This window comes from Panthera leo, chromosome F3 (genome assembly GCF_018350215.1).
Source record: "Panthera leo isolate Ple1 chromosome F3, P.leo_Ple1_pat1.1, whole genome shotgun sequence".
Taxonomy (NCBI): Eukaryota; Metazoa; Chordata; class Mammalia; order Carnivora; family Felidae; genus Panthera; species Panthera leo.
Genome location: NC_056696.1, coordinates 55,053,499 through 55,079,603, shown reverse-complemented (window position 1 = coordinate 55,079,603; position 26,105 = coordinate 55,053,499). Strand labels below are relative to the sequence as shown.

Sequence of the window (26,105 nt, the reverse complement as noted above, 5' to 3'; positions counted from 1 at the left end):
AAAACAATTCGCTTTTCTTGGCATTGGGGCCAAGGCCACACCTCAAAATCCAACAAAAATGTTACCATTTTGCATGTCGATAAACATTTTGACGTGTGTGTGTGTGTGTGTGTGTGTGTGTGTGTGTGTGTTTCTGCAAAGTTAGTCACTACCTGAACTAATTTCTTTTAAATATTTTAATAATTGTAAATATTTACAGGTGCCTACGTGGCTTAGTCAGTTAAACATCTGACTCTTGATTTCAGCTCAGGTCAGGTGATGATCTCACGGTTCATGAGATCGGGTCTGGCGTTGGGCTCTGTGCTGACAGCACAGAGCCTGCTTGGGATTTTCTCTCTCTCTCTCCCTCTCTCTCTCTACCCCCTCTGCTCCCCCCCCTCAAAATAAGTAAATCAGCATTTTAAAAAATAATTGTAAATATTTAATGGAGAAACAGTATGCACTTAATACAAAAGGAAGAGAAAACAAGACAAGTGCCTATTTGCTATTACCTATACTGATAGATTTTCACAGTGTATTTATTTGACTGTGGATCAACCAGATCATTATTATACTTTACTTTGTGCAATATGGCTAGAACCTATATGTACAGTAATTAAACTCCCCAGTTCCAATTTTTCACTATATTTAAATGCCGGAGTGTGTGTGTGTAAATATATATCTTGGTTTTTACCTGAATTAATTTTCCCCTTTTAAAATTTTCTCTAGTAATCTGGGTGTTTTCAAATTGGGTGTGTAGGGGAGAAAATAATTTTCCTTTGTCATTCAAGATTCTTCTACCTGGACTAAGAATCAAATTGGCATGAGACAAGTTAACAGGAGAAAATCAACTTAAATTTTGTACGTTCAGGGAACCCACACAGACGTGAGATTCCAAAAACGGTCCAGTGAGAGGAGTATATATGTCATCCGAAACTAAGGAGAAGGGGGATAGGAATCTGGGACTTAAATGAGAAGGAATATAATGCACAAGAAGATGAAAAAGAACAAATGTTGGAAGAACAAATGTTTTCTGGGCCATTCAGAAACAATGGGACATAGAGAGGACTTTGATACAACAGGCCTTGTTAGGTTCCTCCCTTTCTGTCATACTTAGTTCATATTATAGTGTAGTTATCAATGGTGATGGGTCTCTTCCTGAAGCAACTCCTCTATCTAAATTCTTTTAGTCAGTTATGGTGGGGGAGAGGGTAATAAAGTTTCTTCCTCAGTCTTTTGGGCCTTGATTGTTTTCAGCCTGATACAATCTGCATGCCAAAGTGCCCCATTTGGGGGCTGCCTGCCCTTGGCCCCTCCCTACAGGTGCTGTAAAACTTCAGGATACTACCAGATATCTCTATGAATTCCTAGAAGAACACGTACTACAATACACATACATCATTTATTTTTGCTTCATGATCCCCAGACGTGATCCCAACCCCACATCAGGGATTATGATCCGGGAAATGAACAGCATCCCTCTCTAGCTTCAAATGTCCAAAGACTTTTCAGTCCTTTCCAACTTTGTATTATTTTTTCTTGACTTCTAATTGGGCCATTTCTAATTTTTCCAAAACTTACTAATTTAGGAGTCCATGATTAGGCAGAATAATCCAGTTCTAACTAGTTTCAAGAATAACAGAAGTTCTACTTCTCAGTCGTTACGTATCATGTGTTTACAAATATAATCCAATACCCTGTTAGCCTGTTCAGTAGCAGTAGACCAGCATTAATGCATTCAAATTATATTTCCTCACCTAGCTAATAAACAATTAGCCAAGAATTCTGATCATATGAATTATAAGAGAAAACATCACTATTTCCTTCTATCTGTTTAAAATGTTTTAAGAGAAGTCACTGCCACATAATATCCTAAAAGAAATTGATCATACTTTTCCTGTAATAAACGTTGCTCTGACAGTAAAGCATTAGTAACCAATTGATAACCTAGCAACAATATTGTGATCTCTTTAGATAATTAATCTTAGCTATTTTCCTGTCAGAAGCAACAGTGCTTGATTTTATGTTGAGCTAGAAAGATTGCCAGTTTTGAAAATTAAAAAGCATTCCTTTTATATTATTCATTCCAGTAACAATTTATGATGGCGCATTTAGCTGCTGAATGCTTGTCAACAAATGTAATTATGTTTCGATATAAACAAGATTGGTGGTTTTACTATGCTGCTCCATCTTTGTTGAGAATGTTTTGATTTAGGTTCAGATTACCCAAGCTGTGTATTTATGTGTCATTTTTTTCCTCCTTTGTTAATAGTTTTTTCTGATAATTACTTGTAGGCAAACAAGCATGCATTTGGGATCCTTATGCACTGGAGATATCAAGCGGAGAAGAAAAGCTGCACCCTTGCCTGGACCTACCACAGCAGGTAGGACCTACCACAGCAAGAAGGGGTTGGGGCAGAACACAAATATAAAGTTCATAAGCCATCAAGAGGAAAATACAGATAATTCTAAATCACTTGCACTGAGAAAACACAGTTACAAGCAACTATTAAATCGTTTGCCTTTGGTGTCAGGATGTACTGTGTTTTCCTTGCCCAGATTTTTCAGGCAGCCAGTCAACAAAATATTTGCCACACACCTGCCCAAACACAAGACTTTGTGTGAGGTGTTAAAGGATACAAAATCTTCAAAGGCTGTGTCCAGAAATTTATAGACTGGTTGGGAAGACAAGGGATAAATAGATGAAAAGACAAATAACCCCAGAAGAGATTAATAGGAAGCAATTCAAAAGTGTAAGGAGAAGCCTCAAAACACAAGGCCCCATATTATGGAAGACGGAAAGCTATAGCTATGATTGCGTCCGTCTGGTTTCTAGCCCCAGCTCTGCAGCAATCCTTGGTTTGTCTTTCCTTATTTAAACAGAGATACCTGTCTGATTCCGTCGGTAGAGCATGAGACGCTTGATCTCAGGGTCGTGAGTTCAAGCCCCACATTGGGCATTGAGTTTACTCCAAAAAAAAAAAAAAATCTGCATTAGAATAAAATGTCTCTCATCATTTCCACCTCAAAGGACACATCCTTCGAATAGCATGCCATTCTAAAGAGTGTGGAATAGGGAAAAACACAAGTGCTGAGCAGAGGGAAGTCACTAGGCCCCTAGAAGCCTTCCTAAAAGACTCAAGCTTGGTGGTGAAGGATAGGAATAACACTAGTATGTATAACAAAATCTCATGCAAGAACAATGGTAAGGAAGGTAGAGATAAAAAACCAATGAGAGGAGGAAGCCAACGGGACATTAAAGTGTTGGACCCCCCCCCCCCCCACATCGGAATAAACTACAATTAACCATCATGGATTTGTGACGCGGCAAACTGAATCTAAGAAATGTTTTCAGTGTAGTTACCTGGTCAGTTACAAAGAATAATAGCTTTGGCCTGTTGCCTGGGATCTTTAACCCATTCAGATTTATAAACTTTCTCTTCATTTGGGAAACCTTGTATAGGAAAAGTTCTTTTTCCCATTCTGAATTGTACAATACGAAAATAAGATTCACGTCAACCAGGAGAATAAACTGTGAGAAGGGGGAGAAAAATCTTGACATGGTGATGTCAAAGAAATAAAGGATGGGAAGCTTTAATTTTTTATTTAGGGCACCTGTCCTATAGTTGAGGGCTAAAAAAATTGAATGCCTTACGATTGAAGCACTCATGATGTAGTTGTCCCCTCTATATGAAGGGTGACATTATGGAATTAGGCATGTGGTTATGAGTGGATATAATATTGATCTTCATCTTGTAGTTGTATTGAGTTTTCAGAATTTGGAAGTAAGAGGCACCTATGTGTGGAATGTGTTCATATTTATGTAGAATAATGTTTACCACTTGTTGGGTACCTAGTATGTAACAGAAACTTGATTGTTTTCTTTTATCTTTGTAACAATTCTGTGAGCTTGGTGGCATTATCACTTTACACCATAAAATTTAAGCTACACAGCAGTGTTCGGTTTTTTCTTTGTTACTGGAGAAGACGTAATTCCTGAATGGCCAAGCGAGGTTTCAAGCCTACATCCACCTTCAGGACTTCTAAATCCCTACTCTTTCCATGACAACATACTATAGCCTTTGTGTAAGAATACATTTGTAAAGACTGCTCCATTGCATACGTTTATTTGAGGCTGCTATTGTGTCTTAAGTTTCATGGAAGACTTATCTCAGTATCGCAATGTAGAGTTACAGAACCTTCGTGAGAATACGTCTAATATCTCTCTTTATGCAGGAACATATAGCCACTTTTAGATCAAATACATGTCTTAAGTTCTTCAATTCAAATCTTTCATAAGGCAGGTGTAGGATTCTTTAATAGCCCCATTCCAGTTGAATGGTCCCTGAATTCTCTTATCTTTCAATGATTCAGACATTAGTGGCAGAAATAGTACAAGAGCAATCTTAGGAGTATGACTAAGGCAGCTTTGTGCCAGCAATAAGGAAGAGAGAATACGAGGGTCAGGTTCTAACACTCTGAACATATGTGAAGTGAGAAGGAAAAGGCATAATGGTTGAGGAGAGGATAATATAATTATTCCTACAAGGTGATTTTGATGTTACATCTCAATAGCATCAGAGGAAATCATTTATATGGAGTATGGGTATAAACATTAAACTTTAGCCTAAAACATTCATAAGCTTATACCAGCATATTCCAGATGTTATATTTAAAAACTGTTGTGATTCTCTTAAGATTCAGGATTTTGATTATATTACTAGATTTTTTTTTTGCTTAAAGAATAAAATTCATAGAAATTTAATGCATTTTTGTAATTACTCACAGTAGTTGAGTAAGAGAATTATGTTACTCATTTCCAATGCATTTTTTAAATCCATGCATAACTGTTCCTCTCAAAGAGGAAGAGAATGAGGTTATTTAAAAGTCCTCAGTTCTAAAAAGAATATCTTCTAATACTAATGAATCAACTCGAAGGTGAAGATTATTATCCAAATTCAAGTAAGAAATGCTTTTGCATAAATACACTTTGATAATGAGGTTATGAATCCTAGATCATCTTGTCTCTGAAAATTATAATTTTCAAATTCTGGAGTATATTCAGTCTCCTAATAGTCAGTTATATTTGTAAGTTTTCAAAGTTGAGTTAGCACATAGAACTATTTTAAAGTGAATATTCTTGCCATTTTATAGGCCCTTGCAAACATACCAAATAATGCATTGAACGGAAGTATATTCTCACAGTTTTCTTCTGCCTTTAGTCAGTGTTCAGTCCAAGCTGGAAAAATGCAAGTAAAGATAACTGCCTCTCTTTCGAAATAGGGGATAAGAGTTAAAAGGCAGACAGCTCAAATATTGTTTAATGATCCCCTCTGATTTGTATGTGAAATATTATGCGGTCAAACAGCAGCTTCAGAAAACATGTACCAAAACATTGTCAGAAAACTATAATTTGGCACTTTAACTTTATAATCCTGAACAGGGTTCATATGACAATTTAAGAGTCTAAAAATAAACAGTTATATGTTTTATACATAATAAATAATATACTTTTAAAAGTCCCCTATGAAATTAATAACCCCAAATCTGATCATCTTTACCTGCTATTGTGTTGAAAATTTTATTCACCCTGTTTTAGCAATGGCACTGAAGCATAATTTCATTCACTTTATAAGGCTATAGACTAGCCAGCAGTGTTATCGGGTGAACATTTATTAATTGTGACAGGAACACCAAATTTATTTCAGTGCTTTAGCTTATTTACTGCTCTTTCACCTTTGTATTTTGTATCGACAAAGTAAAATGAATATTGATAAGGTTAGATATTGATTTTTAAATGTATGGCTTGTTCTCTGCCTCATTCAAAGTCACATACCAAAAGATAGTTGATGTCTCAGTAGCAAAGGATGTAGATTTACTATTATAAAATTGAGAACTGTTGAAGCAAGAAGGTTTGCCAGCAGAATGCATTTTATAGTTTGAAAAATGTCATCTGTAAAGGTGAAGAAAAGCAGTGAACAAAATAGAAAGAATATTATTAATGCATTTTTTAAAAGGCAGTCAGCAATGTTGGTTATGGTCTGTGTTTTTGGTAGAAGTCATAGCTTATTGAGGATTTGAGAGTAAGAAGATTTAAGTGTGCTTTCTGAAATATTGTGGCTACCGCATTTTTTTAAATGCTTTGTTCTCTATACATTACTAAATTCATTGCTATCCACAATTAGTATTTGCTATTACTGTTTTGCTTTTTTTGTTGTTATTATTTTGCTTTCTATTGAACAAATATCATAAGGAAAATAGTCATCATAAGGAGTCAACCTTTTTTCCATACATTTTAAATTATGTAATGAGATGCCTATTGAAGTTTTTTTTTTTTTAATGTTTATTCATTTTTGAGACAGAGAGAGACAGAGTGTGAATGGGGAAGGGGCAGAGAGAAAGGGAAACAGAATCTGAAACAGGTTCCAGGCTCTGAGCTGTCAGCACAGAGCCCGACATGGGGCTCGAACTCACGAACCGTGAGATCATGACCTGAGCTGATGTCGGACGCCCAACCAACTGAGCCCCCCGGGTGCCCCGCATATTGAAGTTTAATATCTTGGTATAGATATTACTCCAGGGTAACTGTCTTCTGGGACATGCAACTTCTTGGCAAGAGGTTGCATTACAGCTTGTTGTGACTTGTCGACTTTTTCCTCAGCATCCTGATACTTCAATAATAAAATAATCTCTGTGAATATTTAAGGCAATAAAGGCGAGTTGTAAATCCTAATAATGGGTGAAGATTTTTAGAAAGTGTGCTTTTAATTAAAAGTCACACTGATCATAATCAAGAAATGGTTGGTATAACCAAGCCCACTTCTAAAGTGCTATATCTCTTCAATTGTCCAAATTTACTTTATCAATAATTCTATTTTTATTTTCTTTTACTGCTGGATCTATAAGACCACTGTAGTTTATCTTACCTCTTCCAGGATTTTAAAACAGGCAGACTTTGGGGGAAGATCAATGGTATTGAATTTGAAAACGGACTATATCTGAACTATAGCAAAAGCCTAGGAAACATATCACCGTCATCCTCTTGATACACGCATCACCAAACTACTGTTTGCTGTTTTAGGAGAGCCTTAAATGGCTCTCCATTTCATATCAGGAACACTTAAGGAAAGGGTAAGCATCCAAATTAGATAGAAAACCGTTGTGTTCCTGACAATATAAAAGACTAAATAATGAGAAAAGACTCAAACTACAGAATATCTGGACATGCTGAACAAAATGTAAAGCCATCTTTTTAGATGTATAGTTGAGACTGAAGGAAAGTAAATGGTCAAGACCAGAAATGATCCTAAGCACCTCCCATGCCCACGCCCAGTTTAGACTGTCCCAATCTAGGACCACTGAGGTATATTGGTGAGTGCCCCTGTGGGAAGGGAGCTAAGATGGGGAGTTGGGTGTAAGTAAAGATCCTATCAAGCCAGAACCTCTGGAAAGCTCTCTCCTCAGAAAAGGGCAGACTGGAAACAAAACTCTGCCTATAGGCACAGGAAAATAAAGAATCTCATTTCCACCTGGGCTTCAAGTAGAGGATTCTGAAGATTTGTAACCAAGAATTTATCCTCACATGAATTTCTGTTGTAAAATTACACCAAGCCAAAAACCTAACAAAAAACTGGTCTTTGAAGCAAATGCAAAGCCACTCTCGTGGTAACATGCCTTAAACTCTAAATGATTCTTTTTTATTTTACAAATGAAAACCTACGGAAAGTGGTCTTATGAGCCAAAAATTAAAGAAAAAAAAAAGTTGTAAACAGATTTAAAGAGCAATTTGAAGAGACTACCTAAAAGAACTGAGGTAAAAATATGGAAGGTAGAATGGCTGGAAGACTTGGAGGAGAATCAAGTTCAACACACATACATCTAATAGAACTTCCAGAAGAGATAGAAAGAATAGAGAGGTGCATTATTCCAGGGGCATATTGACTGAATTCAATGAAACAACTGAAGGAAAATGTGAATCTTCATATTCAAACTGTACACAAATCTTTATCAGAAAATAGTAAATGTAAATTTAGTCATACCTAGACGCATTGTAATAAAACTTAAGAACACCAAAGAGAAAGAAAAGAACTTAGTGGCCAGGGATAAAAGATGTAACGTACGTAGGAATGACATCACATTGGTAGCAAACTTAAAAACATGAGTACAGGGGCGCCTGGGTGGCGCAGTCGGTTAAGCGTCCGACTTCAGCCAGGTCACGATCTCGCGGTCCGTGAGTTCGAGCCCCGCGTCAGGCTCTGGGCTGATGGCTCGGAGCCTGGAGCCTGTTTCCGATTCTGTGTCTCCATCTCTCTCTGCCCCTCCCCCGTTCATGCTCTGTCTCTCTCTGTCCCAAAAATAAATAAAAAACGTTGAAAAAAAAATTTAAAAAAAAATAAATAAATAAAATAAAAAAATAAAAAAATAAAAAACATGAGTACAGTCTAGAACATAAGAGATAAGATTTTCAAAGTATAGAGACAAAATAATTGTCAACATAGAGTTTTATATCCAGTTAAACTATTTCCCAAGAGTGAGGATGAAATAAAGACGATTCCAGGTAAAGACCAATTATTACTAAACTTAGCACTTCATGTAGAAGAAAATAGGATGCATAAAAAGAGAATCAAAATCAAGAAGGAACTGTGAGCAAAGAGATTGTTAAACGTGTCCATAAAGCTAAAATATTGAATATATAAAAGTTAATAATGATGTTGAAGTGCCCATGAAGATGGTTAATTTGGATGTATAAAAGTAAGATGGAAGTAAAACTCTGGACAACAATATGGAAGTGTGAAAAAATAATAAGTATGCATGTTGACACTTAAAGGTAATAACCAAAAGAATAAAAATATAATTTTCAAGCTAGTGTAAACAAGCAATAGATACCATAAAGGAGGAAACAAAAATGTAGAGATGCCAGAAAGGAAGAAACAAAAATATAGAGAAGTCCACAAAAATATAGAGAAACGTGAGGCAAATAGCATTAAATAATACAGGAAAAATAGATCCAGATATACCAGTAATCACAATAAATGTAAATGGAGTATATGCATCAGTTAAATTCAGGGATTATTATCATAGATCAAAAAACAAAACCCTGTAAATGCTGTTTATGGTAAGTACAACTAAAACTTAAGTTATAACTTAAATATCTGTAAAAGAAAGCCAGATAAGCTGTATTTATAGCAAGCAAAATGAATAATTCTTTAAGTATTTCAAGAGAGTTGAAGCACTCTTTTCAGACAGACTTGCTATGCTAGGTTAGACTAGAAATTTTTCAGGAGTTTGAAATTTGTGAATAGAGTAAAATCTTAGTCATTTGAGAGAATGTGGCAGAAGAAATGACATAATAGAAAATATTAGTGGTAGAGTATTTTAAATTAAATGTTCAGTCAGTGAGTCAGTAACATTTGGACTCAAATGAGAGTTCACATTTTAACTGGGACTTTCTAGCTAGTTGACTTTGGGCAGGTGTGTTACCTCTTCAAACCTCAGTGTCATCTGCAAAATGAAACCAATAATACCTTAGATTGGCCAGGAAGGTCAAAAGAAATAGTGTATATGGAAGTATTTGTAACTGCAGAGCTACAGACTTCATTATATATTGTTATCCACCTATGCCAGTATATTTTTGCTGTATATTGCCCATAAGCAAATTGAGAGAAGATATTATTGCAATTCACCTATAACCCATTTTTTTTTTTTAGTTATTTGAAGCATCATCATCACTAAAACTATTTACTTGCCATTAATTTTCATGGAAAGGTTGTAGGCTTTTGGAGTAAACTTAACCAAAGTTTGAATCGGAGCTTACTCACTGCATAGTCATGGTTAAGTGACATCGTGTCTCCAAGGCCATTTATCATTCCTTCTTAGCACAGTTGTTATGAGGAACGGAGATGAATATTATATGCCTAACAAGTAAACCATGTGCATGGTACATAATAGGCAGACCATGGTCCGGATTATATTATTGAATATTAACATCCCTGTATGCCTTCACAACCAATACAATTTTAAGATTTTTTTTTAGTTTTTTGAAAAGACTATTCTTTGATACATAATGATTCCATAAGAAATATATTTCCGTATAAAAATATTTATTAATAAAAACACTTCTCCAAACATGTCAATATAGATTACGTCTTTAATTTTTTACAAAGTTTTCATCACTTAAGAAAAAAAGGGAAATTAGTTCTACATTAAATTTTTATTATTTATTATTTTAAAAGCATGTGCCTTGTATTTTAGGCATTAAAGATTCAAACTGATTTGATTTAACAAAATTCACATGAGAAATGTCTACAATTTTGCAGATAAAATGCAGAATGGTCTGAATCAAGCTTTTCTATATTCAGAATGAAATAATTAAAACACCTGACAATGAGTAGGAACACCTACCGTTTTCTCACAACTCAAACTGTGCTAAATGCTGTTTCTTTTCTTAATAGTAATCAAACAACCCATGTCCTTAAAAATTAGTTATTGAGAACAGAGGACTGCATTATAACTCATGATTTTAATAACCACAAATAATAATGATGATGATAATAATAATAATAGTCTTGGCCCCAAGCTGGCTAGAAAAGTAATAGGGAAAAGAGGATGGTAAGAAAGAGTGAATGCGTACCACAAATGCCTTCTGAATACAGGGGAGGGTCTGAAGTGGGGTGCATGGGCTGTTATGTAGGAACCTGCAGTATGTATGACCTCCCCTTCCATTGGCTGTTTATCCAACATCAATACAACACTTGAGAAGCCAAATTACTAAACAAGCTGCCAATTAGGCTTGCAGTCAGCTGGACAGATTAGCAGCTAAGAGAGGCCGATACAAGATTTTCATCTCTTGAGCCAATTACGCAAGTGAATTACCATCCACAATACTCTGGAAGATTCGAGGGGAAAGGAGCGACTAGGCTGTCGTAAGAAATCCCGAGTAAAGGGGGCTGGGAACGGGAGCATGCGGGAGAGTTAGCAGGCTTCGTGTTGCTAAAATTGCCCAAACAGGAGGAGAGCCTTCCAGGAAAGGACTTAAAAGATTTAGCACTGCCAGGAGCAAAAGGAAAGGAAATTAAGGTTGTAGGATGCTGTGCAGAGACAGAGTTGTTCCGCTCCCAAGTCTTAATCTCATAAAAAGGATGAGAGACCAACAGTAGATCTCACTCCAGAATCATTGTCCATGAAAAATGAAGTAACTGTTACCTTTTCTTTAAGGTTGTATAGAAAAGCTTTTTTGTTTGTTTGTTTTTCAGGAATCTGTTTCTATGTGGAAAGATTTAGCATTTGAGAAATTAAATATTCTTTCTTTTTATTGTTTTACTTCAAAGTATAATATAATGCTTTGTTTTATTTTCATGAAGAAGAGAGATGAAATCACCTAACATACAGAGAAGGAGTGGGTTCTTTTCCATGTGTATAAAAAACAAGCATGGAGAGAATTAGCGTGGTCACTCCTGGGAAATACCAAATACCAACATTTGAAGTTAGGATAATCAATTACCATTTGATGTTCACTTTAGATCTGAGAATTGACCACAATTTAGCAATTTTTGAAGAGGTGTATTAAATTGGCCTCATATTTTTTCTTAAATATGAAACAGATTTTAAACCTGAACTTTTGCAAGCTGTTGCATCCAAGGTATGATTAAACAGAAGTGCAGCCAGAGCACCAGGAGACCTCTGACCTGATTGGAGCTTAGAGATGGAGTTAAACGAATTTGTGGCAATCACTGAAAAATCAGGGGTGTGGGACAGAACGCTAGTTCACTGTTCAACCTGACATACCTGTTCGGCGGCTGTTCAGAAAATATTAGATATCTCGGATGTCTGTCTTTGTTGCCACCATAATCATAATTTCAAAATAAAAACCTAATTGCTTTTTTTGTTGTCATATTAGGGAAAAGTTTTGACAAACGGCTTTTGTTTGGTGTGTGTGTATGTGCGTGTGTTAACTAAGAGGTCCATTTTTTACGTTTTATGTATGCGTGTGTGTGTGTATGTGTGTGTGCATATGTGCACAGAGAGTTTTTATATATATATATATATAATTGCCCTATTCTAGCAGTAAATAATGTTAATTATGAATTTTTCTTTGACAACAGTCATTGCCATTCAAGCTGCTTGGTTTTTCATTACACATTAAGGTACTTGTTTCAGTGAGCTGAGACCCAATTTGACAAATCCAAAACTGACTCATTATTGGAGTAACCTAGTTTTTCCTTACTCCCTGTAATTAATTTAGCAAATGGCAATAATGTATTCTATTCTCAGTCCTAAAATGTACTGAAGATTGAGACTACCACAATGTCCAATAAAGGGCTTTGAAAATCAATTGATTATAGTAAATGAGTGTCGGTTATTAAAACTTATTTCTAGCTCTTTGCACTTCCATTCTTGTAGAAGTCAGAATCATGAGGAACAACCCACTTGCTCTTCCCCGAGAAGGCCAGATATGAAGTACCACGTGAAATAAACTGTTGGTTCAACTCTGGCATTTCTTTCATTATGATTTTTTTTTTTTTTACTCTGAAATATATATACCAAAGAATACGCAGAAATGCATAGGTACAGTCTAAAGAACAATAATGCACTGGCCATTTCTGTTACCGACATCCAGGCGAAGAAATAGAGCACTACACTTTCCAGTCCCATAGATAACTTTTGTTGTTATTACTGGTGCTGGAGGATCCTTCTGTGCCTTGTATTACCATCTTAAACGTAGTCTTAGAGAAGGAAACGGACAGAGAGTCCCAACCTTCTTAGGGAGTGGGGATGGAGTAGAAGTTACCCTCATAACCCCCAAGTCAGGGAGGAAAAATTGATGATGGTGGAAAAGGTGTGGAGGGGGATGTGGGTCGATGCCAAAGACATCTGATTCACAAGCCTTCGAGAGTAGTGAGTGATCTTGTCAACAGCTGCCCATTTCAACCCTCAAACTGTCCAGGAAGAGAGCTCACATTTCCGACCAGAAATATGCCGGACCCAGGGCTTAGCTGGTATATACACCAGAGACATACTCAGATCTTTGAAAAGTGAGACTTTATCCATGGAGGACTAAGGAGGGAAGGGCGAGCTAGCACTGCATCCCTGCAAGTTTGTGGCCCAGAGTTCTACCACAGACTTCTCGGAAAGCTCTGACAGAGGAGATTGGGCTAAACATGTTCTCACTAAAATAAAGACTGTTTTAAGATGCCCTCAACCCCTTTCCCACACAATCGCCAGTATTTGCTCGCCACTTCCTTCTTCTGCAAAGGGCATATCATAAGAAATGCTCTGTATTTGAGAGTCCTGATTACTTTTAACAGGTTATCTCTAGATTTGCTATAGTCCCCTTTCATACGCCACAATCTCACAGCTGCTGATACAGGATAAGCAGAAATGGGCCACTCTCAGGGTGCCAGCCTGCACTTTACAGCTGGGGCACACAGAGCAAGGCCAAGTCTTTCGTCAAAGGAGGGAGCCCAGGTTCTTGTGCTTCCTTGACTTTTACACTTGTTCATTTCACAATTCCTCGAATTTAGAGATTTGGTACTTCTGCGCTTTCCCCTAGAATCAGATGTACGGTTCGTATGCTCAACTATTTCCATAAGAGCCTACAAGAAAATTTAAGTTAAAGGTCAATCTTTGGGGGGAGTCTGGGTAGCTCTGTCAGTTGAGGATCCAACTCGATTTCGAGTCAGGTCATGATCTCAGTCTCTGTGCTATCAAAATAAATAAATAAATAAAAACTTTGTTTAAAAAAAAAGTCAATCTTGGAAAATGTCATCAAATAGATAATGCTTAAGATGGGTGCATCTCTCAATTGTCTTTGATAAGAACATTGGGGAAATAACAGCTATTTCTAAATCTCATGGTAAGCACTGCCCAACCTCCTTTTCCAAAATAAGGAATGAGGGTAGGTAGGAGATCAGGGATGGAGGGAAAAGGGAAGGATTACTTTATATACAGTGCTATACATGACAGTAATATTCTTTTTTCTCTATTCTTCCCTTCTTGCCTCCTTCTATAGTAATCAAAACATAGAAATGGAAGAAAGGGGAAGAAAGGAATTAAAAGTTGCATATGTTATAGTCCAAATAATAAATAACAAGATGATTAGAACAGTGTCAACAATTTCTATGAATTAGGGATGTCATCAGTTGTGCTTTTCATTTGGTTTGGTTTTAGTTTTGGTTTTATGGAATGTCAAGGCCCCGAGGAAGTATAAGGTATTAGATCGTAAGTTGGTGATCTTCAGAATTATCGTTGACACTAACACAGCAATGAAATCAAATCTCTTTGTATTTTATCATTTACTGAGAATACTTTGCCTGCACGATCTCATCTGACCCTGGCAACTTGCTGTGAGGTAGGCAGTGGACGTTGTTATACCTACTTTACAGAAGAGAAAACAAAAGCCCCAAGAAGTTAAATAACTTAATCAACTACTAAGTAGTATAGCTAAAACTCTAAACAAGATCTTTCTTCCATGGATCCCTCTACCACTACAAGCTCCTTCTCCCAAGATGAATAAACAATGACCCTCTCACCCCTTCCCCACCCCCACCCCCAGTACCTTGTTGAAAGAAAAACTTATGAAAATATGATTTTCTTAGCTTGAGAGGAGATCTTCACCTGTGTCTGTACTAATGTGTTTTGGGGCGGGGGGGGTGTTTTTTTTTTTTTTTGTCATTTTATAATTTCAGGATTTGTAGGAGAAAATGCCCAGCCAATCCTAGAAAGCAACATTGGAAATCGAATGCTCCAGAATATGGGCTGGACACCTGGGTCAGGCCTTGGACGAGACGGCAAGGGGATCGCGGAGCCCATCCAAGCCATGCAGAGGCCAAAAGGATTAGGTCTTGGATTTCCTCTACCAAAAAGCACCCCTGCACCTGCCACTCCCAATTCAGGAAAATCCGCCTGAGAAGAAAAACAAAGAAGAAATATTTTACAATTTTTATTTAATATATATATATATATATATATGTACATACATATGTACACATATATATGTGTGTGTGTATGTATATATATGTATGTACATATTTATATATGTGTATGTGTATATATATATACATACGTATATATATATATTCCATTGTATGTATGTATATATGTGTGTGTGTATGTGTGTATATATATATATATATATATATATATATATATTCCATTGCCCTAAAATTACAACATAGCTTCCGTTTTCGAAGCAGAAATTGACCTTGCCTCAAACTCCTCACTCTAGCGTCCTGCGAGTGGTCCTGCCACAGTGATAGAAATGGGGTTCCCTCACAGTTACTGGTGCTAAAGTGAAAACCTTTACCTTTAAAAATTTTTTCAGCAACTTCCAGTTATTTCTAGGTATAAATAACAGCTTGTTGCCCCTATTTATTTTGATCTCATAGGTCAGTCATTTCTAGCTGGATTCAGTCATTGTGTGTGCAATGCCCAGGCAAACATGAGACACCCACGTGTTTCTCAAATGGGATAGGCCAGAAAGGATGTTGTTTCCTATCACACCCAGAACTCAAAGACCGATCATCACGTCAATGAAGTCCTAAGCAAATCTTTGTTTGAAAGGCTTGCCAATTTCACATTCCTTGAATCTGGCTTTTTCATGAGGATTCTGTAATGGGGTGGTACCCATTCATCTATCCTTGGACAGGGTAGTATCAGGTTCACAGTTGACAAACAGTGATTAATGTTTCCCTCTGACATTGTTGACCAAAACAAACCTCATCATTGTTATCACCGGAGTGCCCTCAACATGACTTGCGGATTTTACCAATTTTACCTCATTTAGAACATCAAATAATTATTGAAAGAAAAATGTATTTTTTCAATTCACAATGACCGAACTGTAAATTCTATTCATCTAGATTTACTTCTACCTCTGTCTTCCCAAAGGTTGATATTTTTTTAGATCAATGCAACTGTAGTAAACTAATTTTCAGTTTTAACCATTGGAGTAACCTGTTTGAATTATTGAATCGATTTATTTGAAAATTTAAATGGCTCTCCCAAGAATTCAGATCTCTGGCAGTGATCCAACCCATTTACAAGGTGAACAAGAGAATGAATGGTAATGATTTGCCCTTTCTAACATCTGAGTAGTTTAAAACCAAGCAAAAACAAGTCATTTTTATTATATGCCTCTATTGTTATTTTTGAATCATCTGCTTTATAATGCCAAGGTTTCTAAATTGCTCTTAGCTTAGAGGATGATGACCTTCATTATTAAGGACTGATATTATATTTATAATGGCTTTTATTGGTTGAGTAAAGGCCAGGGTAACACGTGTGAATCACCTTTCTAATGGAGTTTTTTAAGTTTTTTTAAGAGCAGTTTTAGGTTCACAGAAAAATTAGAAGGTACTGAGACTTCTCATAGGCCCTCTGCCCCCAAACATGCACAACCTCCCCCATTATCACCATCCACCACATGGGCGGGACGTTTGTTACAAGTGGTAAGCCTCCATGATACATCATAATCACCTAAAGTCTACAGTTTACATTACAGTTCACTCTGGTCTGGTACATTCTGTAGGTTTGGATCAATGTATAATGACATGAATCTAGCATTATAGTATCACACAGCAGTTTCACTGCCCTGAAAATCCTCACTACATTTAGTAGGTTTTAGAAAATTTGTAAGTCCCCGAGTTTTTTAAAGCAGGAAGTAGAGCTTTATGCCTATAGTAGACCTTTCCCAGGTGGTGCCCTAACTGCCAGTTAGGGAAAAGAAAGTCAGCCTGCTATTTGAAAGTCTCTATGGTTTGCCAAACATACATGTTTAAGAATTCTCTTCTTTCCTAGGGGTATTGTGGTAAGAGGACAGTTTGGTTTAGGGATTATAGACTACCAGGTGAATTGTTCATTTGAGGAATTCTTATTGGATAGAGTAACCCTATTGTATGATTATTTTCTATAAGTTTGTTTCATAGAAATTTGCCTTTTTTTAAAAAAGTGCTTTGTTTTAAATACTCATTCTAGCTATGTAAGGGGAGAAATCTGGAGGAGATCATCTATATACCAGGTTAAAACTTCTTAGATTGTGTATAGTTAGTGCTCTAGGATCTACCCAAAAGATTTCTTTAAAAACCCATTGCCTGAATTTTCTAAAAGCCTAGAATTTTGAAAAGCCAAATTTGGAGCCACTGATAACACACAGTAAGGTTCTTGTGAGACTGGTCCCAAACTCCTAATGTTCGAACCCTCATAGTGAGGAAAAGCAGCACATACCAACATGGGGAAACTCCTTAATTAAGTATTGCAGTCTTTATGAACGTTTTGTGTTGTTTCCCATCTGGAGAGATCCTAGTCATCTGAAGCAGCCCCTCTGAGATGCTCACTTACCTTGGGTATTTTCCTCTAACACTCCCTCTTAAAAAGGTCATGTTTACATTTTCAGCAAGCAGAAGAAAGGTCTTAATCTTGACCTCTAGAGCCCTTTATGTGTCTCTCAGAGGACTTAAAATATTTTTTATGTTATGGAAATACCGTAAAACCTTGGTTTGCGAGCATAATTCATTCTGGAAGCATGCTTGTCATCCAAAGCACTTGTAGATCAAAGCAAATTTCCCCATAAGAAACCAGGGAAACCTGGATGATTTATTCCACAACCCAAAAATATTCATATAAAAATGATTATAATACTGTAATATGATACAAAATGATAAAATACAAAATATAAAGAAAAATAAATTACCTTTGAAAACCTTTGTGGCTGGTATGAGGGAGACCAGAGGGAGAAGGGTTACTGTGTAGGACAAATTTCACTATCACTCACTCACTGACAGAATCACTGCTATCTGTTGGCTCAATGGATTCTTTTTCTTTTCGTGAAAGTTTAACAAGGAACCTATCCAATGACCTAAAATGAAGCAAAGCATTCCTAAGCTTACTCTTGTATGGAAAAGCAAAGGACTGTCCATAGGTGCTTTGAAGTGATAAAAAAAATACATGAGTGCCAGTTGTGGGCACCTTCCCATGTTCTCAAAAATAACTGATCTGTCAAACAACGTGGCCTGAGACTGAGCATCTGAGCATGGGAGGCGATCACCCACAATCCCACAGTGACAGAGAGAAAGAGAGAGAGAAGAACCATTGGCTCAGTTGTGATCATGTGATATATGCCTTCCCACACTACTAGTATTGAAAGATATCTCTCGTTTATCAAGTTAAAATTTATTAGGAATGTTTGCTCGTCTTGCAGGACACTCGCAAAACCAGTTACTTGCAATCCAAGGTATCCGTGTATTTCACTATACAAAACATGAATCAATACTCAAAGTAGGGAAGTGGCAATATCCTAAGCTTTCCCTGCTATCTCACAAACATACATCGGAAGTACATACATCCCTTCCCCATTCAGTCTTCAAGAAAAATCAGTGCAGACCTGATGTTCTATTTGTACCAGAATGTAATTGGAGAAATAAACAATCAAAATATTGAATTCTTAATATAAATCAAATATTTAAGATATGAAGCCCATTAATTTATGTTTCACATATAGTTAATTTTTACCCATTACTGTGCCCATAGAACCCAAACCATCCAAAGAAATTCATGATTTAGAAGGCATCATTCATGTCTCCTTAAAAAAGGTGGTAACATTTTTCTCTGCTCATTTGGGAAGCCATTTTCTATTCTACAGTATCTAAAGCCCCATGTCAAGTTAATTGGTTGTGCTAAAAAATTTAGAGAATACATAGGTCTCTTCCTTTATTGTCTAAATTACCCATCCCTAAGCTGTAGCCAAGAGAAGCTGAACATGACCTACCTTAGCAATTGAACTTTTTTCTTTGTATACTTGTTATACTTGATATTGGTGAGACTGTGTCCTCGAGTCATTTCCTTCTTTCCTTCCTTCTCCCCAAACATAATTTTTAAGGCTATGTTCCCCTCAAATTTGTTTGCTTTCATTTTTCAGTTACATGGTACCCCTTTAAAAGAAAATTCATAACTGATTAAAATTTACCAATTAATTAATTGGTCTCAACATTTGGATACATAGATTTTATGACTCCTACTGTGCTTACCAAACACAAGTTAAGACAGTAGAGGTAAAGATATTCATAGTGTATACATACAGGTGTGTTTACAGGGCACATAATGTGTGCAATAAACAGACATGATTGCAAAATATTGCATTTTATTAATATGTTTATTTTAACATTGTGAATTGATATTCTTGTAATTGAACTAACGATTACATCAACACATTTTCATTTTGAGCAGATTTCCTTGAAGTGAAAATCATTTCTTCCTGTATGTTGTCTTTCTAAAAACAAAAAGTGATCTAAATCAGTATTGTAAAATGAAGTAGGTTAACAAAGACTATTTTGGATTTTTTTTTTAGGTTTTTTTTTTTTTTTTCCCTCTTGGTAGAAATCTATATTAATAGAACAACAAAGAATGAAAGAATAAAACAATATTTAAAAAGATTATTTATAAGCAGTCATTGTCTTCGTGCTTTAAACATTCACCTCTTAACCTGAAAGTAAAGTTGAAAGTGCTTTAAAAAAATTTTTTTTAATTACTACCCTTTGACAATTAAGATCAAGCTGCTCAATTCATTGTTAATTTTTAAGCCCTGGAAAACTTCAATGTTTTGAAAAAAAATTGGAGAAAAAATTGGTAAACATATTTGACTCACACATTTATTCACGGCTGATTGTGACCTGTTCTACCTTATTTTCCTGCATGTGTTTATTTTCTCTGAAGTTGGGCCAGACTAACTGACTCAAGGTCTCTTTCCCCTCAAACATTCTATGATTCTAAAGTAGCTAGTACAAGTTCTTTCTCTGGCCACCTGGAATATCAATGACAATCAGATGTGTTGGAACGCCTGGGTGGCTCAGTTAAGTGCCCGACTCCTGGTTTTCACTCAGGTCATGATCTCACGGTTTGTTCAAGCCCTATTTTGGGCTCTTTGCTGACAGTACAGAGCCTGCTTGGGATTCTTTCTTTCTCTCGCTCTCAATCTCACTTTCCCTCTCTCTCTCTGTCCTCCCCTGCTCATGGGCGCTCTCTCTCTCTCTCTTTCAATAAATAAATATACTTTTTTTTAATCAAACATTAAAAAAAAGAATCCTATGTGTTACAGTCCCTCCATTTCCTCCTGGAAAATTGTACCTTTCATAAACATGCCTGGATATTTGAAATATGCTATAATACTCATTAACGTGTTGCATTTTGTTTGCTGTAAGAAACACCCACTGTGTTGATAAAAATTTTAAACTTTTTCTCCTGAAAAAGTACGTAGAGTTGTTACAGTAAGTAGATTTTTTTTTTTTTTTTTTTTTTTAGCCAATAGGTATTAAATACTCATTTATTTAACAGGCTTGCGGTAATATACACTCAACTGACAAGTGGACCATGAAGGCTCCTTCTGCTGGGTTCCTACTAAGCAAAGACTCATTACTTTACACACCTGACATTTTAAGTAGATCCAGATTTGTCTCTAGTGAGCCAGTGCCATTAACTGCCAAGAGTATGATCTACTATTGCCACTTTTAGTTTTATCTGTACATTAGAGTTGTCTTCTGTCTTTGAATTGTCAGACAGTTTAAATCATTCTCAGATTCACAGGCCTCACTCCTGTTTCGTTATCAGGATGTCCTGTGTTTACCCCTTGATCTTTCGAGGATGAAGTTGGGGAATATAGTTGAAGGCAGTTTTTGTGTTTGTTTAGTCATGGGGTTTTTTTTTTGGAGTTTTTATTTTCAAAACAAATCACAAGAATTCTAAGTGTGTACATGATCCTTGATTACTCGGGTATAAGACGGTGGAGACAAGACTGCATTGTGATAGTATCCCAGATGACAAGAAAGCCCCCCACAACTATTTTCTACCTATTTTCATCTTCCTATTAAATTTCTCAAGACATGTGCATTTCTTCCCGAAGGCAGCATTCTTTAATAAAAGCAGAGACAGTAAGAATTAGTGTTCTTATACTCAGCATATCCTTAAAATATGCTTCCTAAAAGAGCAAATTCTTATATCCCTTATTGAAGCAAATTTCTTCAAATGCTAGAATTTCCTAATTGTGATGAGCAAATGAACTTGGGATGAGGGTGGGAACTAGGGTCTGTCCGATGGCTGTGTGGCGAATCAGTAATTCTAAAGTTCTTTGCTGATGGCTCGGATTCATTATGGAAGCCGTAGGTCATCCACGGTGCATGCGCGAAGTATGAAACTCACAAATTTTTACGTGGTTGTGCACAGCACGTGGGAGCACACATTAAGGGTGTGAAATTTGAAGTGCAAGACCACAGTATTTCTCACACAGTGGCTGTAGTGTCTCGGTTCTCAGCAGTCTGCACGGTGGTCCGTAATTTCTAAGGCTTGGTTCTTGACCCCTCCGCATCTTGATATGCGTACCCTTTCATTGTACCACTTCAGACTCCTTTCCGCACACCTTCGCCCACTTCACATATTTTAATCTCACCAGACAGCCTTCCAAAATGAGGAAACAGTCGCTAAGCGCCCAGAGAACCAGCATGTTTTGACTCCTGTGCCATTGTATTTCTCCATTAGGTCCCTTAACAACTCAGCTAGAAACAGGCAGCAGATTTTCTTCCCCCACTCGGTGAGTAATTGTCCGCGCTCCAGTGACAGATGTGCAATATAGCAGCTTCTTCGGGAAAAAATTAACAGTTTGTCCAGCATGTCAGCTCGCTCTTTTTAGTGCTTGGGAGGTCTTGGCCCCATTATGGATGATTTAGAAATTGAGGCAGGCGAAGACCAGCTGCCTGTGCTGAAAGCCTTCGTTAGACGCCCTCATCTGCATTCCAAGACTCACTTGCATCCAGAAATCGGTGGAGCCCCTCTGGCCACAAGATGAGTGTGGGCTGACAATGCCTTGATTTGTTGAGAGAGAGAATAAATGGGTTTTTCAGAAGATGAGGAAATATCACCATTACTGGCCAATTTGCAGCATTTTATCTGTTCTTCAAACATGTCACTTTTGTTATTGTTGCATGGTAATTACATGGTGAAACGGAAAGAAAACAAATTCTGGTTACGTATTCAGATGGATTGCAAAATCATATAATCCTGATAAATGCCCATTTATGATACACACGGATGAAAGGTTCATTTTAATTTTGAGTGGCTAGCTCAGCCATAAATGGGATATAGGATTAAATTCCAGAGAATCTGATTACCTAAAAGCAAATAGTCTTTTCACTTCTTCGGGTCCAGGAAATTCAAGGAGCGACCGTAAAGCGTTGTCACAGGCACAACTTTCCTGAGACAACACAAAAAGTGAATTCAGAATTGCCTTCTGAAAAGAATGAGAATTTTCAGTGAAGCTAGAGACTTATCTCGTTGTGAGCATCATCAGGCAGTCAGTAAGTCACAAAGGCTGCCGGAGAAGCACGTCGGACCTGTGCGGAAACATTTCCAGCTTGGAGCAAGAGCCCTCCATTTTGATGCTCAGGCTCCTGCTCACTTCTGCCGTCTCACCAAACATTTGACGACTAGAAATCCGACGCTTTTCTCATGTCTGTTTCCTAAGAGTACTTTTTCCCCATCCCCAGGACCAGTTATTGTCAATAAATGTTGCCAGTGCAAGTCTAGCTGAACACACAGATCATGAAAAGCAAGGAAATATAAAGGAACAAGGGAGCCGTCATCCCAGGATTCCTACTGAAAGTGTTGGTGTGTCAAGTAACGAGTCTTTGCTTAGTGGGAACCCGGCAGAAGGAGTGTTCATGGTCCACCTGTCAGATGAGTAGATCTTCCTGTAAACCCATCAACTGAGTATCTAATATCTATCAGCTCCCAAGTTTGCTGTGACCAGGGAAGAGGAGGCACACCAGCTCTTCACTGCCTTCGCCCTGGGGTAACACGTGTCACTCCTGTTCAGAATCCATCAGCCAGAACTTGTCACATGGACCCAGCTGGATATCAGGGAGGCTGCCGAGACCAGATATTTGTAGGCACTATTTCTGTCACCTAGTCTTAATGTGACTTGCCCAGACTGTTAAATGTCGCAGCCGCATCTCCGATATTTTATTGGATCTAAGATGCCATCAATTTGAAGACCCTTAATTTTATGTACCACTAAGAAAGAAAACAAAACACTGGCCAACTACAACCCTCCACCTGTGGCAGGATGCATACCAATTTAAGAAACACTAAACTATGAAAATAGGACAACATGTTCATAAGTATCAAGTGAATGGTGCAAAGAAAAAACCCTAAGGAGTGTCAGGGAAGGTCACATGGATAGGTGGGATTAGACAGGCTCCTTGAAGAAAGATAGGATTCGCTTAGAAACAAGGAAGGTTCGTTTTTACTGACGAGCTGCCACTGTGTATGATGGAAATGGCATAGGGGTTACTGCAAGCTGGATTCAATGCCCAGCCCGAACGCCTTCCGTACGATTTGCTGCTAATTCATGAGTAAGGGGGTTCTATGCCCAAGTTTGAAATAATAATAACCTCATGTAATTATGAAGCCTAAATGTAATAATACATATAAAATACTCCAGTATGGTGTCTTGGTGTGTTTTTCTGTTTCTGATGAAGCGATAAATTATTGTTGTTGTTATTGTTTACTCTTCTGGTTGGAGAGAAGTATTGACACATTTTTACTTTGCTGGCAGTTCCCAGTAAAGACAGTGATACTCAACAATCCTCCTAATTCCATAACCATTGATGAACATACCCTTAATAATAAACTTCGGCTATGACTCCAAGTATTAGTTTTTAAAAATCCATTCAGCTAAAACCTATAAATGATAAAAATACAAAATTCAATCACCCGCACTCAATAATTTCTTACTACCTGATTGAAGATCATTCGGGAACCTCTGGCCATGCCCACCAAGGCCTTTGGTAACCACCATGGCTTTCATTATGCCACTGGTCTCCCAGAACTGGGAGACACAGAACCCACTGAGGAAGTGGTAAGCCCAAGACTCTAAGAAGAGCTAATGCTTTGACAGCTTCCTCAGATAGGTTGCTTGCTTAAGATGCTTAGTTGGAATAGGCTACTGTCTTTTCACAGAATCTTTTTGAGAATATATTCTAGAATAGGGCTCATCAAACTTCAGAGTGCATAAGAATCACCAAGGAAACACTTAAACATGGAGATTGTCAAACTGCACCCCCAAAAAGGCATCTGAGCATGAGTATGCAGTAGAGAAACACTATCCTGGAAAAACCAGATTACATGATCCCGAAAGCCCAGTCTCCTGTGATGGATTCCACTGGGTCATCTGCCCCCACTCTCAACCTGGGAACGCTTCTCAACACCACCACCTTTCCACCCTTTCCCAGAGACAATTCCCAGGAATTTAAAGTTAGGAGATTTTACTCTGCCCTTGATGTGAAGGATCTCTTGAATGGAGAAGCAATGAACAGGGAAACAGAGAAAGGCAGTAGGTCGATGAGTTAAAGGATGGAGCAGCGGAGCAGAGCATGGAGACGAAAGAAAAATGGCGGGTCTCCCACACCCCTCGAGCCTGGCATACGGTTGCTAGAGGCCCTCTTCAAAAAAAGACCAGAGGTCCGTGACAGGGAAGGTGGAGGAAGCAACACTTTTCTGTATGAGAATATGACATCTCTTTCCACGGGACTGGCCTTTTACATCATTGGGCAGAATACTTACCACGTGGGTGCAAATATCTTATTAGCAAACAGATAAATCAGAGGCTGGATCATTCACATTATACAAAGATTTTTCATGTTGTAAAGAGCACAGGGTTCCTTTAGGTAGCATTTTCTCAAGTGCTTATTTACAGATCATTAAATACTTAACAGAGGGAAAAAGTAAAAGCTGAAGTGCTTAAGCCAGTATTTATTAAATATCCACCGTAGATTCAGATAAAGCAAATCTAAAATCATAATGACAGTTAATTGTCTAGGTTTTAGATTTTTATGTTAGCAGACAGGAAGCTAAAATAACAGCCTGTCCAGGTTAATACAAGACTCTTGAGCACTCTACCGTGGTTATAATTCTTTTCTGAGGGCTTATCCTCAGTCCCTTCAGACACCCCTTTATCTTATAATAAATGTCCCTTTTTTGTACAAGTTAAGCTTTCTGTTATTTCCATATAGTACTCATTTTCTGCTGGATGTTGGCTAATATATAAATGTACTATAAAACACCAAAAAGTAATACCATAACTTGACCAACTGAATTTTTTCTGATTGTGCAATCACCTACGAATTTATAGTTTTAAAAGAGCTATTATGCCTTATAATGATTTAATAAAGTTCCACCTTGTACCAATGGAGTATTTTAAATGACTTGGCCTCATTTTCCTTTTCTCTTTTAAAGGGAGCCCAACTCTATCAAATTCCAACCCAGTGGTTCCTGTCTGTGGAAGAGGCCCATTATTGCAAAGGACTCTCATAAGATTGAAGAATTCTGAATATTAGTTACTTTACTTTTTAAATATGTTAATGGATATATAACATGGAACATTTTTCCCTGAGCTGTTTTACAATTTTTATGTGTCGCAGAGTAAGGAGGGCATGGAAATCTGTGAAATGTGATTAGAAGCCACTTCCCGCAGTCTACCATCCCCTTACAGCAAACTCCTAGGCTACTGTGTTTGGCTGCCGGTTGTTGAGGGAAAATGGCTGTCACTGGTAAGATGTTTCCCCTGAAATCAGCAGCTGGCCCCGTTTCCCCATCCAGCTCACCACCTGCCTCTAGCCTTTCGGACAGGAGTTCCGGGACCCCCTCTATGGAGAAGAAGCAAGCAAACAAGCAAGCAAGCAAGAAAGGGGGGGCAGAGAACAGAGAGCACCCTGTTAGCTCCCATGGTTTCCCTTCTTTTATATCTGGGCCCCAGGGGCAATGTTACAGCAGAAGGAGCACTAGACCAGGAGTTGGTAAAGTTGGGTTGACATTAGGGCACTCACCTGACTGTTCTGGTTCTGTATCCACATTTATAAAATGAAGAGGTTGCACAGCAAAAGGAATTGATGCTTCTGAGTGCCTACTCTGTGCTGGAGATACCATACATAATTTCCCTGTGAACTTCACAGAAAGGTATCACTACCTCTCACGGGTCTTTCTCAGTCATGAAGATTAGACAACACTTAACTTTCATAATGCAGGCTAACTGGAAAAAAAATTATTCCTAAAGTAGCAGAAAGTCCAAATACTTAATATTTAAGGACATG

General features: G+C 37.5%; 1 protein-coding gene across 3 annotated transcripts in view; it reads left to right on the top strand.

Annotated features, from left to right (window-relative positions):
- GPATCH2 (G-patch domain containing 2) overlaps positions 1-14,895 on the top strand; it is a 176,104-nt gene extending 161,209 nt beyond the window's left edge. For 2 of the 3 annotated variants that reach the window (XM_042926285.1, XM_042926286.1), the window contains exons 9-10: positions 2,275-2,363; positions 14,664-14,895. In XM_042926285.1, the coding sequence (XP_042782219.1) occupies positions 2,275-2,363; positions 14,664-14,884 (310 nt within the window). In that variant the 3' untranslated portion in view covers positions 14,885-14,895. Of the gene's footprint in view, positions 1-2,274; positions 2,364-14,663 lie in introns of those variants that run through there. The other variant, XM_042926289.1, reaches the window with a different exon arrangement.
- Positions 14,896-26,105: the final 11,210 nt, after the last annotated feature.